The 14,968-nt window shown below is 43.9% G+C and overlaps 1 protein-coding gene across 1 annotated transcript; it reads right to left on the bottom strand.

Annotated features, from left to right (window-relative positions):
- Window positions 1-2,523: 2,523 nt before the first annotated feature.
- CNEP1R1 (CTD nuclear envelope phosphatase 1 regulatory subunit 1) lies at window positions 2,524-13,614 on the bottom strand. The gene is made up of 6 exons (XM_054570317.1): window positions 13,477-13,614; window positions 12,339-12,410; window positions 10,220-10,293; window positions 7,019-7,128; window positions 6,842-6,896; window positions 2,524-3,856 (listed from the first exon to the last, which is right to left on the bottom strand). Exons 1-6 carry the CDS (start codon window positions 13,499-13,501, stop codon window positions 3,815-3,817), a joined length of 378 nt encoding a protein of 125 aa, XP_054426292.1. The 5' UTR covers window positions 13,502-13,614; the 3' UTR covers window positions 2,524-3,814.
- Between the last annotated feature and the right edge of the window lie 1,354 nt (window positions 13,615-14,968).

Below are 14,968 nucleotides of genomic sequence, written 5' to 3'. Positions count from 1 at the left end.
CCCTGTCCTGGTGAAGGGAAGTCTCACCTCTGCAAGTGTCACTTCTTCATTCGTATCCTGTTTCCTTGCTTCAAAGCACAGCTCAGAATCAGTGACCATTGACCTATATCTGTGCATAGCTGTACACAGCGCTCGTACACCTGTGCTCACTGCCCAAGCTGGACACTAACCCCTGGGAGCACGAGACTGTGGCTGTTCTCACGTGTCACTGTATTCCCCACACTGGCCCCAACAGGCAGCAGGTTCTCCAGTGACCAGAGATCACCTGATGAGGAAAGAGTAGGGCATGGAATCTAGGCAGAACAGGATGAAAGAAAAACAGATTCCTGCCGTTTCTCTCACTGTGGGGATGAGGACCAAAAAATGGTTCAAAACCTTAGCTGCAGGAGAAGTTTGTGCTGTTTCATGAGTTACCCCTTCCTGTAGAAAAAACATTTCTGCAAAAATGAATGAACTTTATTAAGAGCTCTTCTTTGGACCACCTAAGATGTCGGTTTTAGGAGGAGCCTAGTGACCTTTTAACAATCTAGTAACCCTTAACCACTCATTTTAAAAAATTCTGTCAAGCAATGATCATCTAACCATCCGTTTTTCCTACAAATTATCTTTATCGAGAGGGAATTTTTGCACAGCAAACCATCAGTCATATGCTAAAAAATCTGTTTTTAAGAATGTGTGTTCTATGACGCAGACAAGACACACTACTATTTTTAGTGGAAAAAGGGGGAAAGGCAGAAGTTACAGACTCAACATGAAAGCATTCAGACAGCGTGTGTGAAGCTCGGATGAGACTCTTGTTTCTATGGTTTCGACAGGAAGTAAGAGCCACTTCAGCTGCTGCTGAAGGCAGAGACTGGCCCCGCCGAGTCTCTAAGAAATGCCAATCAACGGTCAGGTTAGAGAAGAGAGCCCCTCAAAGCCGCACTGGCCGCACCGCAAGCCTTCACACTTTCAGGGAGGGTGTCTGAGGTGTCTACGTCTGATGACCTAGAATCATTTGAGGTTCTTCAGTCATCAGAGACCAAATATCCTCTCTCTTGACACTTAAACCACTATTCAAAGTTTGATTAGTTCAAAATATAAACAGAATTTCCTCCTATTTCAACGGAGATGTTGACATTGGGTAAGGTTGTAACAGTGAGATCCACTTTTTTTTTTTAACTTTGGGATTTGGTTTAACTAATTTACTGAGCAGTGACTCTGAGGCCAAGCACTGTTTAAGAGCTTTACATGAATTAACATTTAACACTCAGTATAAACCCGGAAGATTGACAAATCCTATACAGCGTCAGACAGAAGTAGGTTTACAGATGTTTGCATAGAAAACAAAACAATAAAAAATAACAATATAAGAATACTGTGTTCTGTGTGCAACTGCAAACCTGCTTTTGCCCCACCCTATGTATTATCTACCTAGATTAGCCTTATGCCCAATGTACCAATGAGGAAATGAAGGCTACGGAACCGACCTCAAGTTGCAATTAGATTGGAGATTCAAATCCAGCCTCGTGCAGTCTGAACCCCCAACCACATCACAGTGACTCTTGAATTAAATCACACACCCATACAGCCTTTCCGTCTGAGTCCAGAGACTGGACTGGGACCTAAAGCCCTATGAAAATCTGAGACTGCCTGCCCCACCTGTAAAATTAGAGGACTGGACTCAATCAATAATTTCCTAATGGTGTGGAAACAGGTAGGAGAGATGGGGAAGAGGCTGACTTGGCGGTGACCCTTGGGCCTATTTCAAACAAGCAAAGATTTGCTTGGAAAATGAATTGTTCTGCTAAGAGTAAAGGTATGAAAAACCTTTAACAAAAGCTTCTTTCTCAGAGCTAATGGGCTCCAAGCAGCCCGGCACCAGGAAGTCTGTGAAATCTTCTCCAAATGTATGCAGTGTGTGTACATACACAGGCGTATTTTTTTTTAGGGGAGACCTGTTAAAATACTCAACGTAGCTGGCAACTCCAAAAAGGTCTAAGGACCGATCAAATTCATTGTTGGCTTTACACTCTCGGAGGAAGCTGGCAATGCAAGTTTGTAAAGCACTTTGAGAAAAACTGCACTTCCTGATTAGGAGCCAAGTGTTATTTAACAGTGAGCAACAAGACATAATAAAAGTTATAGCCTAATAAACTGGGCATGTATGAGTGCTACTTGAAATGTACTCTCCCGGACAGAGTTAGAGCAAAACATCTTATCTGGAACTGGACTGTATCTGAGACACACTGTATGTTTGTAAACATTTTCAGAGTTACAGACACAACAAACCAAGGTAAGCCCTGACTGGTGTGGCTCAGTGCGTTGAGCATCGTCTTGCAAACCAAAAGGTTACCAGTTTGATTCGCAGTCAGGGCATGTGCCTGGGTTGTGGGCCAGCTTCCTGGTTGGGGGCATGCAAGAGGCAACCCATCGATGTTTCTCTCCCTTTCTTTATCCTTTCCTTCCCCTCTCTCCAAAAATACATACATAAAATCTTTTTCTATGAGTTAAAAAAAAAAGGAAAAAGCCCAATCACTAATTATATATAAAGTATTTATTTTATGCACATATTTACCTACAAAATTTACAGAAAATAAAACAACACATATAGAATACCCTCTTAAGACTCTTAGGAACAGAGGGTTTTATTGCTACAGTTCAAAGAATAAAATTTTATACATGTGAAAGCCAAGATGAACACATTTACATTAAATGGTAGCCTAGTTAAAAATTTTCTGTCCTGTTATTGAATTTTCAGCTTTATGTCAAATGAAATTTAAAAGATTGCTCTTGAAATAATTTAAACATTTTCAAAATTTTCTTCTAATAAACAGGTAAAAGGCACCTCCAGTTCTTTAAAATATTTACAGCAATCCCAACAGTTTAATTTTTAGGGCTGCTATCGTACACGCGGCTAATACGCATACACAGTATGTCAGTAACTCTCTCTCCAAACAGCGAGAGCTGCGGACTCCGGCGCGGCCGGCCGCCCCTCGCACCGCAGTGCACGGCTAGGCACACTGTGCGCCACCGGGTGGCGGCGCGTCAACCACAGCATAAAACCCACTCATCTAAAACAGCAACTGTCAAACTCCCAGACAGTACGCGATTTATAAATAAACCGGTATATTCAGGAGCCTCTGGAGTGTTCTTAAAATTATTAAAAAATATAAAGTAAATTTAGCATTAAATGAGAACAAGAAACAGGAAAATATCACCACAATAATGGCTAAGTTCACTATCTGGTTCAACAAAAAACTGTTTCTCAAAACATCTGTGATTTCTTACAACTTAATGAGGAGCATTCCTCAGTGTAAGCTCCGCCCGATGGTTTCCTGCATTGTGACCGAGAGAGGAGGGCAGCGAAAGGCACAGCTACACGTGACAGCTGGTTTTGGAGAGCCGGGGACACGGCGAGCTGAGATTCCTGAAACACTGGTGCAGGGGAACCGGGTCCACGTCACATTTTCCTCTTTGACACTGGCATTGATTTGCTATTTACAGTAGTTTGCAAAAATACATTATAAAAACTGGATGAGGTTCTGTTTCTAAGATTAACTTAGTAACATACATACATACTTCATCTCCAGCAACCTTTGCGGGGTCCGAAGTACTAAAGTGACACTAATACTGATACACAGATAATCCAAGGTACCAAAGCACTGACACTGTGAGCCATCATCACCACGACACCGGGGAATATTGCACGCTTCCTGCCAGCTGTTGCTGTGGCCATCACATATCCAACTGCGGAAGGAGCCCTACGGCTTCTTGCTGTACCGTTGATCTGAACAAAGGCTCTTCTGGGTCCCGTAACGACGCCCGAGGACTGTCACTGAACGTGAGGCCTAGGTTTCAGAATCAATTTTCCTGTCTGTAAAAGTGAATGACAGACGTTTTTAAATATACAGTTCTATTATAAACATCACCACTTATCTACAAATCTTAAAGGGCACTCAAAGGGCATCAGAGTACCTATCTATATTTACTCAAAATGAAACAATTAATAGTTGCATTTTCAAAGTTTTCTTTGTGCAGAGTGTTCTTCCAAAATCTTTATCACTTTATAACGCGCGCGCGCGCGCACACACACACACACACACACACACACACACTGGCTACCTTAAAATCGGTCAATCCATCCCCTGGATAATAAAATCCCTGCTTGTAGAGACTAACCATGCTCCTTAGCAAGCAAAGTATATAAAACATGAATAAAACTATGCATCTGGCAAAAGCACTTCTCCTTTCCCACCAGCAATTTTAATTTCCTCAGGCCACCGCGTAAGATGACGGCTGGAGCAGACACCCCAGCTGCTGGTGTCCAGTGTGAGCGAATACAGCTCTTCTGTAGGGCAGCTGTCACATTCGTCAAAAGGGAAACCACACAATCCAAACAATTCCATTTGTAGGCACTTATCTGAAGAACACTGAATGCGAGGGCAAAGGCATAAACCTAAGTGTTATTAATGCTTTTATTCAACATTTATCGAAGTGCCTACTGGGTACCAGGCCTTGTGTGAAATGCTAGAGATCCAGTAATGAACCAGACCAAGTCCCTTGTTCTCACGGAGTTAGGCTCTAGTGGAGAACATGCAACTTATACAACATGGCAAGTGGGGGAACCACATGTCCACTAGGGTTCAAATTAGGGTGCAGCCATAAAACGGGACACTATGTAACTAAAAGAACGGAAGACCTGAACTGAGGTAACGCCAGGAAAAAGGGAAGTCTCGGGCCTTGCACATGATTAATTTAACACCCAATAAAGGAATTATGAAATAATTTCATACTAAAATGAAGTAATTCGTTTTTTATGGATTACACTGTGTAAACTATAAAAATCTGGCATTTCTAACATGCTGAAATATTTGAGGGTAAAATACATTTGGATTTGTTTCAAAAAACCCAACGTGGGGAGCATGGGCAGGGCACACGTGAAACAAGACAGCCATGAGCTCGTCATTGCTGACACTGGCCAGTGCGCACGTGGGGGTTCAGTATGTTCTTCTCTTCACTGTTTTACGTTTGGACATTTCCATAATTAACACTTAAAAAAAATGGTGCCACACTGGACATGCCGGTAATTTACTTTTTGCACCTACTGTTACGTCTAGGAGGCTCCCCACATCCACAATCTCAAGATGAACTTCCGGTTTCCTACCCTGCAACTAGAGTGCAGCCGACCCTCCCACCCCTGGGGGGAGACCTAAGAATTCTCTCCGCGTTGTTACTTCTGCAGAGGACGCTGCAGTAACCACCTGCCCTTGTCTCCTGCACATGCCCCGACTAGGTAGAACCACAATCTAGTTTGCGTGTCCTGACTGGGAACTGCACCTGCAACCTTCTGGGGGGTGTATGTGTGGGGGGAGGGACAATGACCCTCCAACCGACTAAGCCACACGGCAAGGGCATGCATGTCTTTTCAAATATATTTAAAACTTTATGTGGAACTTCATTTTTTTAATTGATGTGAGGCAGAGATCAAAGTTCATTTTTTCCAAATTTGGCCCTGACCAGCGTGGCTCAGTTGGTTGGGTGTCCTCTGTAAAGCAAAAGGTCACTGGTTCAACTCCCAGTCAGGGCACATGCCTGGGTTGCAGTGCAGGTCCCTAGTTGGGGCATGTACGAGAGGCAGCCAATCACATCGATGTTTCTCCCCGCGCCCCCGTTTCTCCCTACTTTCCCTCATCTTCAATACAGACTTTTAAAAGTTTTTTTCCCAAAGAGCCAACTGTCTCAATGCTACTGAATAGACCATTTCTTCCTGTTTGATTTGAAATACCTTCCTCACCCTCTAATTTTTTTTTAAAGATTTTATTTTTAGAGAGAGGAGAAAGGAGGGAGAAAGAGAGGGAGAGAAACATGATATGTAAAAGAAACAGCAATCAGTTGCCTCTTTCATGCCCCGAGCCAGGAACCCAGCCTGCAACCCGGGCTTGTGCCCTGACTGGGAACTGAACCAGTGGCCTTTCGGTCCTCAGGCTGGCACTCAATCCACTGAGCCGCACCAGCCAGGGCCTTATCCTTTAATTTTTAAAAGATCAAACTGCCACCCTGGCTGGTGCGGCTCAGTGGACTGAGTGCTGGCCTGCAAACCAAAGGGTCCCTGGTTCAATTCCTAGTCGGGGCACAGGCCTGGGTTGTGGGCCAGGTCCCCTGTGGGGGTTGTGCGAGAGGCAACCACACGTTGGTGTTTCTCTCCCTCCCTCCCTCCCTTCTCCTCTCCCTAAAAATAAATTAAAAAAAAAAAAAAAGAAAGAAAGAAAAAGATCCAACTGCCTAATCTTTATTCTCTTCCACTGATCCAGTTGTCTTCCTGCCCTAATACTATTTTCTTGCTCTTTATTCTAATTTCCTGTACTGAGTAGGTATTATTTCTTTAATAGTTTCTCAAATTTGAAGTAGGAACACTTTCATAACACATCAGTACAGGAGGTTCACATGTCCATAGTCCGTCAGTTAATCTAGGGTTCTATTTATGATCCTACATACAGAAAATACCATCGGAAAAATCATAAGTTTACAAAACCAACAACCACTGAGCCATTCGGGTCAGTAATGGTATTTCACTGAGTCTAAGACAGCTTCAATTATGAGGGGCATCATTATTTTGCTTCATTAAGAAAAATCAAACTGTCAACTCTACCAATTGTAAGATACCAGATTATTAGATGCACCTCTATCTCAGAGTTCTTAAAATATTTTTTAAAAATGTATCTTAGAATCAATGTGATAAGGAATATTCCCACTATTAATTCCAGGGAGACATTTATTTTTAATAAAATGCCCGTTTTCCATAAGCCAAACGTCTCAGTCCTCTCACACATCTGTACTTTCCAAATGAAGAAATACTTACATCGTCACAAGACATATTGTACTCTGCTAATACAGTGCGACATCGGGCAGCTATACTGAGTAAATGTGGTCAAAGGAAAATTTATCATTTCAAGAACAAGCTTTTAAGAACACCTAGTTCATGAGAAGGTGCTTCGCCTTAGTTCAGAGAGTAAAACTCAATCTGTGTAAAGGATACATTGATGGAGCAACGACCCTCTTGTGTATTCCAGCGAAGAACAAGCCTATTAGAGTGATACAACTAATGGTGAAAAATGGATGATTCCATAATGATGTGAAGAAGGACACCTGTAACAGAATTTGAAATATAAAAATGTTAAAATCTTAGAACAGTACAGATTCCTACCTCTCCACTCATGCATACATATATGTAACATGTTAATCATCTAAAATATGAGGATTTGAAGACTTCAATACTGCTGACTCTGTTTTGCTATGCTATAAAAACAAAAATACATAATATACATTTTATATTTTCAATGTAGCAAAACAATATAGCAATATTCCCTCCATTCATTCTAAATACCTGAGCCAGTACAAATTCATTCCTATAATCAAAAACCACTCTACCAAAAATATTCACGGAACCCCTGCTAGTGAGAAGCAGCTTAAGAAGCACAAGACTCTAGTTCCAGGAGGGCAGGGACACTGTCTTGTGCACGGCTTCTCCCAGCACCTGAAAAAGCACGTGGCCAACACAGGTGCTCAGTCAGCCTGCTGAATGAAGACGAGGCCTCTGATCTCCATGGAAACACATGGCGGACGTGATCAGTTACCTGCTGTTACAGCGCTCCCTTCAGAGAGCCGGGCCCACCCTGCCACACACACCCTGGCCCCAGTCCCATCGTCTCCTGCCACGCTGGCACACCTGCCTCCGTCCTCCTCCTCTCCTCTCCACCGGACTCCCTCCTGCACATCCTAATGAGACTCAACGCCCGCACCCCGCTCCTCTCTGCAGAAGCACTGACGGGTGTGGCGTTGGAGCAACTGTGCTTCAGATGGCCACTGGACACCCGAGCTGGGAGAGGCGATGAGCAGCTACCCATAAGGAACTAGAGTTCGGAAGGGAAAAAGGTCGCATCCCATCTGGGACAACCCGGGGAGAGCAGGAAACAGGGCAACACACAACACACTGCGAGTGTGGAGACGGGCAGGCGGTTAGGGCCAGGGCCGGAACCAGAGCAGGCGCTGGGGCCAGGCTACCGGGGGCCAGGAAAGTAGACGGAAGGAGAGAAGACAAATATTTAGTCTGGAGAAAGAAATCCAGACTAGTGGACTAGTAACCAGGCAGGAGCGACGGAGTCACGCTGAGGGCCTCTGCATCCCCCGTCACACCACGAGGTGCGTACGTGTCTCAGGGCAGAGACTAAACCTACAAAAAAGCCACCTGCTAGACGGCCTAGCACAATCCTGGTTAAATAGGTTTGTCAGATGTAGAAAACAGGCTAGAAACATCAGGGGGAAGAAGCTCCCAGAAGGATGAGCTCCTGAAGAAAGATGAACCACCCAGGGGCATGTCTTCTGAAAACCTCTGAGGACAGTGCCATTGCCAGGGGCCAGCTGTTGCAGGTGGCCTGCACAATGCCAGTGCGGACAGCTTTACGCTTGAATTTTAATCGGATCAGCCAGCGCCGGCCCGCTTTCCTCCGCGGCAACCGCCGGCGGCTCCACACAGCGGCCTGCCCCTCAGCTGCGCGTCCCGGTGCCTGCCAGCTCACCGCTCCCCTCCCCCGGGGCTTCCCAGCTCACCACTGGCTTTGCAGTTTGCGTCTCCTGCTACAGACACAATTGCTATTTAAAACCCTTGTCAGGTTGGAGGTTATTAAATACTAAAATATACAGAGCCAACCCTTAGGCTAATCGTTATATTCTCTCCTAATTTAGAAAACCGTATTAACTACAGAGTTTTGGGCCTATTTCAAATTACATTTAATTCTGTGATTTATTAAGATCTCAACGAGCTGAAATCAGCTTATATTTTTCCCAATTAGAAGTCAGATTCATTTCCCAAGACAGACCTTTTTCAATCTTCTTGCCAGCTTCCTTCACTCTTCCCCTAAAGATGGGCACCAAGCGCAGCCTCATGATCTGGTTTTTATAAATGAACACACAGGAGGGTTTCCTATCTGCCACAAAACCCCTCTATTAACAAGAAATTCCATCACCGACCTCCCCTGCCCCCTCCATCTCGACCCCGTGGGGCGAGCCGGGGAGGCTGCCCACTAACCACACCCTTGGTGGTGTGAGCTGTCGCATGGCCCGCTGTCAAAAGCCTTCCTCTCGGGGTGCTCGCCCGTGTAACCAGAAAGGTCACAGAGAAAGCTACGGAAAGTGGCCTCACCTAACGCCAGTCTATAAGGGGGAAGTGGGATTAAGATTTGTGAAAATCACATCATTATTACCTAAATAAATCTGCACCGTGATAAACTTCACTCATAAACTGGAGACTCCTGCTTCTCTAATAAAAAAGCACGAGTCTGAAATGAAGACCCAAGTTAGTAGAAAGAGGCAGAAGTTGAGAAACAAGCTATCAGCTTTCATCAAAGCACGCTTCAAGAAATAACATTATGAACTCCGTTATTGCATTCGGTATAGGGATATTCCGGACCGTGCCCAATGGGAGATCTCTCAGTGTTTCCTATATTAAACTTCAGGCAGGAAGTATTTTTAGAGGTAAACGCTGAGGAAATAAAAGCTTTGCAAGCTTAAGAAACTTACACATACGTTCTCTTCAGAGACCATGGAAACTGCGGAGTTGGCTGCAACTTTACTGATCAGGTAACCCAGAGTCTAAGTGACAACTCCATTCCAGCAACTGTGCTGGCCCATGCGGCTGGTACTATCCGGGACCTGGGTTCCTTCCTGGTTTTGACCTGCCGGTTAAATTGGTGTTTCCCTCGTCTTGACTTTTTATGACATTCATGCTTTGCTATTTTATCATATATATTTCCTGCAAAGTCGCCTCAAATGCTTTATGGGATGAGGAACAGTATTAGCAAAGAGAGCTCCCAGAACAAAGTGCTGTTTGCCAATCTTTAAAAGCTGGCACTGAGGCCGCTAAGCGAACAAAGCAGAACCAAGACCATGTCGACAGGGACAAACGAGACCTGGAGAGCCGCACACAAGTTCAGAGTGTGCGAGTTACAGAAGTGGAGGAGTATTTCTTAGGCTTTTTCCCCTGTAAAGATACTTAATTCATAATTGCCAGCCAAAGTTTTTCTTAAGCAAATTAATGTGAGGCACAGTTTTAATATGATGATTAATATCACTATCAGTAGTAACAGATAGCAGCATCTGAATGACACTTGACAACAAACAAAGCACTGCTATAGCCAGTATTTCATGTAATCGATCAAAGATTTTAAATCAAAACCTCTACCTTTTGTGTCTCGGGATCTATTAACCAGTTCCAGGCTCCAGTAGCTGTACAGACAGATACCACTATAAGAAGCACTGATGAAAGATAAACACAAAATTAGTAAGGAATAAGCTCGCAACGCCCGACGCTGCCACCACCAGTCACTGATGAACGACAGCCAAAGGAAGTGGCCCTTTATTAAACGGAAAACGCCCCGACCCAGGAATTAGGAGGCTCGCCGTACACCTTGGGGAGTAAGGTTTATTCTCCTAAACTTTGTGACCTTTAGTAATTGAGGATGATACTGTTCCCTTTACTACTTTAGTCAGAAATTATGAAGTTAATGAAATTAAAAGCAGTAAAAACCAAGGTGGTAAAACTTTAGGATTCTATGTTAGCAACTTTCAATGTGCTTTGTGCTGATTTTGCATTTTGTAAATTCCAATTAAAAAAAAAAAGTTTTCATTTTCTAATGTAAGCAAACCAAAGACTCTGTTCTGAAGGCCCTGGGCATCCTGACTGAAGGATGTGCCCCGCAGACACCGCCCGCGGCCCCGGAACCAGAGGTCCCTGTTAGACCTGGCAGACGCGGCACACCAGCCAGAGCAGGGTTTTCTTTAAGGGGCCTAAACGAAGGTCAGGAAGAAATTATTGACAGTAAATCCCAGATAAGGTTTCTCTCTCCCCACTAAGCTTGAATTATTTTTAAAAGTTCTGAACAAATTATAAATAAAACAAGAATGGCATTACTAAAAAAATAATAAAAAGGCATCAAGACTGAGTTAATATTCTGATCAAGAGAGTTGCTGTCTTTCAGTTGGGATGCACAATTTTAAAATGTAGAGCTCAAGCTCCTAAGAGCAATAGAAATATAGCAAAATCTTAATTATATTGAATTCCTGGTGATTTACTTTTAGAAGAGGCAAATCACAGAAAAACAATCTCATGCTAGATATTGAATAACAATCAAAATTTCAAAATTAAGTTCTCAGATCAGAGCAAATTAAACTCAATTCCCCATAATTCTCTATTTCCAATTAAAAAAATGCTGTTGTGTTTTTTTTTAAATAAAGCAAAAGCAAACCCACTAGGGGGACCTCATACACCTACTTTTACACACATGCATTAACCATGCTCATGTCATTTACATGTAAGCACTGAGACCCACCAGAAAAAGTAAAATATGTTCATTATATCACATTTTATAAGACAGGACAGCTTCATACTCATTTTAAAGGATTCTCAAGGAGCAGTGAAACAAGTGGGACAATTCCAGATAAACCAGAGAACCTGAGAAAAATCACTACTTGTGAATTCTGACCAGTCAGAATTCTCACAGCATATGATTCAAACTTTGCAAACAGATCTAATGAAAATCACAAGGGGAAATCTTGAGAGAAAAAGACCCAGAGCTTCACGGACGGTCTTCTGTCCCACAAGCCAGGTCACACGCGAAATGAAGCCCGTCCCTGACTTGTGCTGAGGCGCTTCTTCCTTGGCAGGATTAGGTTTCAACACTGAACATCTGAGAAATTCAGACTGGGCTCAACAAACGTTAGCAAAGCATTTTGTTTGCTGACATCAAAATTTAAATCACCTAAAAGTAATTTTATCACCTTAGAAAGTACAGGGTGGGGCAAAAGTAGGTTTACTGTTGTTTGTATGGAAGATAATACAATAACAAATAATAACACAGGAATAAACTGTGTTTCATGCACTCACAACTATTAACCGACTCTGCCCCACCCTGTGTATGTTAAATATGATTTTCCTTCACAAAACTTTATGTCAATAGTTTGTAGGCAAATTGTAAAACTGCTAAATAGGCTCCTGAAAATTGTCATGTGTTATCAAGTTTGTAATATTTAATAAAGAAGTATCTATTTTAATGGAAAAATAAAAATTCAACAATAAAGATTGTTTTTTAGGGTTGCCAGTTCCTTTTCTTAAAAATTTCTTTATAATGCATTGTTTTACAATGTTAAATAAACTTAAAAACTGTCAAAACAAAAGGAAATCTATGGTTTAGTAAAACAAGTGTTTGTTACTCAAGTTATACATAAAAGCAAATCATTGCTAGACAGGGATAAAAGTACCAACTGTCTGTTTATGTCCCCTTAAAAAACATTCAGGCACTTACTTCTCCAACGTCCAGTGGCAGGTTGCAAACAATGAATATATTCAGTAAGTCTCCTCTCGAAAGCCTTGAGATCTAGGTAAAAAGATTTCAACCTCCTAATTAGTGACTCTTACTTGTTTAAATCTATTAAGATGAAATTTAAGATACTCTAACTGCTTCAGGTCTTACACACCAACTTACATGTATCACTGCACTGCTTACTTCGTTTACTATGACAGCTTTAAGCACTTGACAAAAACATTAGGTTTCTTTAATTCCAATTTCACATATAAGGAAACTGGCTGGTTCACTTTTAGAAGCTTCCAGTAAAATGGTATGTGGAAAAGCAGCAGCAGCCTCAAGCCGGAGCCAAAAGCTAGAAATTTGGGGGTTGCAAATAAAAGGATCAAAATCAGGTCCAGTCTTAATTCTGTTGGAACCAAGAACTTTCTATGAGACAGAACAACGTATTAACATCCGGTCTTCCACGTCTACCGGAACGCAGTTACCCGATTCCGATTAATACTTAATTAACAGCTACGCTTTCCGCCTGGTCTTACTGGACATCTGACCTGCTAACGGGTCGGTGGGAAAAAGACAGTCCCCTTTCGTCCCTCCAAGGGGGTGAGAGGAGATCTTGGCTCTATGCACGCCCCGACGCCTCCTAAAAGTCAGAGGCGTCCAAGGTGCCCCTGCAAACGAGCGCTTTTTGAACTTTAAAAAGGAGATCAAGAGGCAATCAATCTCTTACCCCGGCAGTTTCCAGAAACCATGGCAGGAATTAGGGAAACAGATCACGGGGTTACAGGAATAAAGAGAATTAACATGCTACAGTGCACGAAGTGCGGATGTTTATTAAAAAGTCAAAAACAGCCTTGAAGAAGACCTCCACGGTAGAAACCGGAGGGGGCGGGGGTGGTGAGGGCAGCGGACACGACGGCCCGCAGCGTCCGCGCGCGCCTCAACCCGCGTCCGGCTGGGTCGGGCTGCCCCTGGGCCCCTGGGCCCCTGGGCCCCTGGGCCGGCTCCCTCGCCCCCCAAAATCCGGACCGCGTTAGTCCACCCAACGAGGCCTCCTGTTCCCGGGGCGGGGTCTTGGCGACTCTGGCCCCTCCGGCTTCCGGGATGAGCCAGGGACACGCCCGGGCGACTCACCTACCTTCTGCCTGCTCCAGCGAGTTCATGTCGGCCGGCAGCTCCGGTCACGGACGCGGTCCCGTCCACATCGCAGCTCCGCGGCCTCCGCCCGGCCCGCAACGCTAACTCCCACCTCTAACCGCTCCTCTCTGCCCCTCTCCGTCGCACCGCCCATTGCCTAGGCCCGCTACGCTCATAGGGCACCTCTGTCGCACCTCACAACTAAGGCGGTTTTCTATTGGTTAACTCCTGTACTGGCCTCGGGGCCCAGCGTTGGACGGTCTGCCGGAGGCGCCAAGAACTGCCGGTGTCCCGGCTGATAGGACGCTAGCGCCGCCGCCTGCCCCGGGGAGGAACTGCAGCCTATCCGAGCCAGTTGGTTCTTTCGGACGTTCCCAGTTTCCGGCTTCATTCTTTTATTCCTCAAATATTTATTGAGCGCCCACTACCTTCCAGGCAGCGTTCTAGTCGCTGAAACGGGATACAGAAATCAACGAGCTTGCCCTCCCTTTAGGACTCAAGGGGAAATATGGACAAAACTAGCTAGAACCCAAAATAATGGAATTCTTTACCTATAATACCTCTTTCCTGGGTATCCAACCTCTTAGACAAGCATGTCTCCCTTCAATACTTTTTTCTCACGACAACTTTCATAAATCACAAAGGAGGCAAACAAAGCACCCCAATACGTAGAACTCTTAAAAAGTCTGTAAGGCTTCGACTGCATTTCTATTTGATTAAATGTTCTCTTGCGTATTTCCCTGTGGTCATTCATTCACGCAAGAACTGTTTACTACATGCCGTGGTAGGCGCTGAATCAGGGATATCATTATGAGCAAGATAGGCAAGATTCCTGATCTCAAAGTGGAAGGGTCAAAGTGGAAGGGTTAACAGCAGGCTATAAAACATGGAACTAAGATTCGTTTCAGATAAGGACAGTAGTTTTATGAAGGTGGGAACAGGGTAATAAACAAAGTGAGATAAAGGAGGGTGGCAGGAGCCAGAGCTCAGGGGGTGGGGCATTTTAGTTGAGATCCCCAAGATGTATGAGAAGAAACTAGCTATGCAAAGATGAGGGCTATGGAAGTTCCAAGCAGCACTTTGGAAAGTTCCCATCTAGGGAGACTTCCTCTGGATCAAAACCGTTTTCCGAACATTATCCCATTGAATCCTCTGTGGAGATTATTTTTTAAACTGTGGTCAAAACCCCTGAGAGGGTCATGAAATCTAGCTAATGAACCATGACTTTTTTTTTTTAATGAACTAAAGCAAAATAAAAAATATCGGCATCATGGGAAGTCAGCGTTAAGTATTGTTTTATGATCTTTCCTTTGATTGTGTGCGCACGCCTGCTGGGTTCTGATCTTAATATAAAGCATATACCTGAGTGTTCTGGTAAAAGGAAGAAAGAAAAGAAAGAAAGAAAGAAAGAAAGAAAGAAAGAAAGAAAGAAAGAAAGAAAGAAAGAAAGAAAGGAAGGAAGGAAGAAAGAGAGAGAGGGAGGGAGGGAGGGA

The sequence above is a fragment of the Pteronotus mesoamericanus genome, unplaced genomic scaffold (assembly GCF_021234165.1).
Source record: "Pteronotus mesoamericanus isolate MK-2021 breed Mesoamerican mustached bat unplaced genomic scaffold, CSHL_Meso_final contig_202, whole genome shotgun sequence".
In the NCBI taxonomy this organism is placed as follows: Eukaryota; Metazoa; Chordata; class Mammalia; order Chiroptera; family Mormoopidae; genus Pteronotus; species Pteronotus mesoamericanus.
This window is presented reverse-complemented; position numbering and strand designations above follow the sequence as displayed.

Coding starts and splice junctions, on each gene's coding strand:
- CNEP1R1 (XM_054570317.1), bottom strand. CDS start 13,501: ATGAACTCGCTGGAGCAGGCAGAAG. Junction 7,129..10,219: donor TAGATCCCGAGACACAAAAG/GTAGAGGTTTTG, acceptor ATTCTGTTACAG/GTGTCCTTCTTCACATCATT. Junction 6,897..7,018: donor AGGGTCGTTGCTCCATCAAT/GTATCCTTTACA, acceptor ACATTTACTCAG/TATAGCTGCCCGATGTCGCA.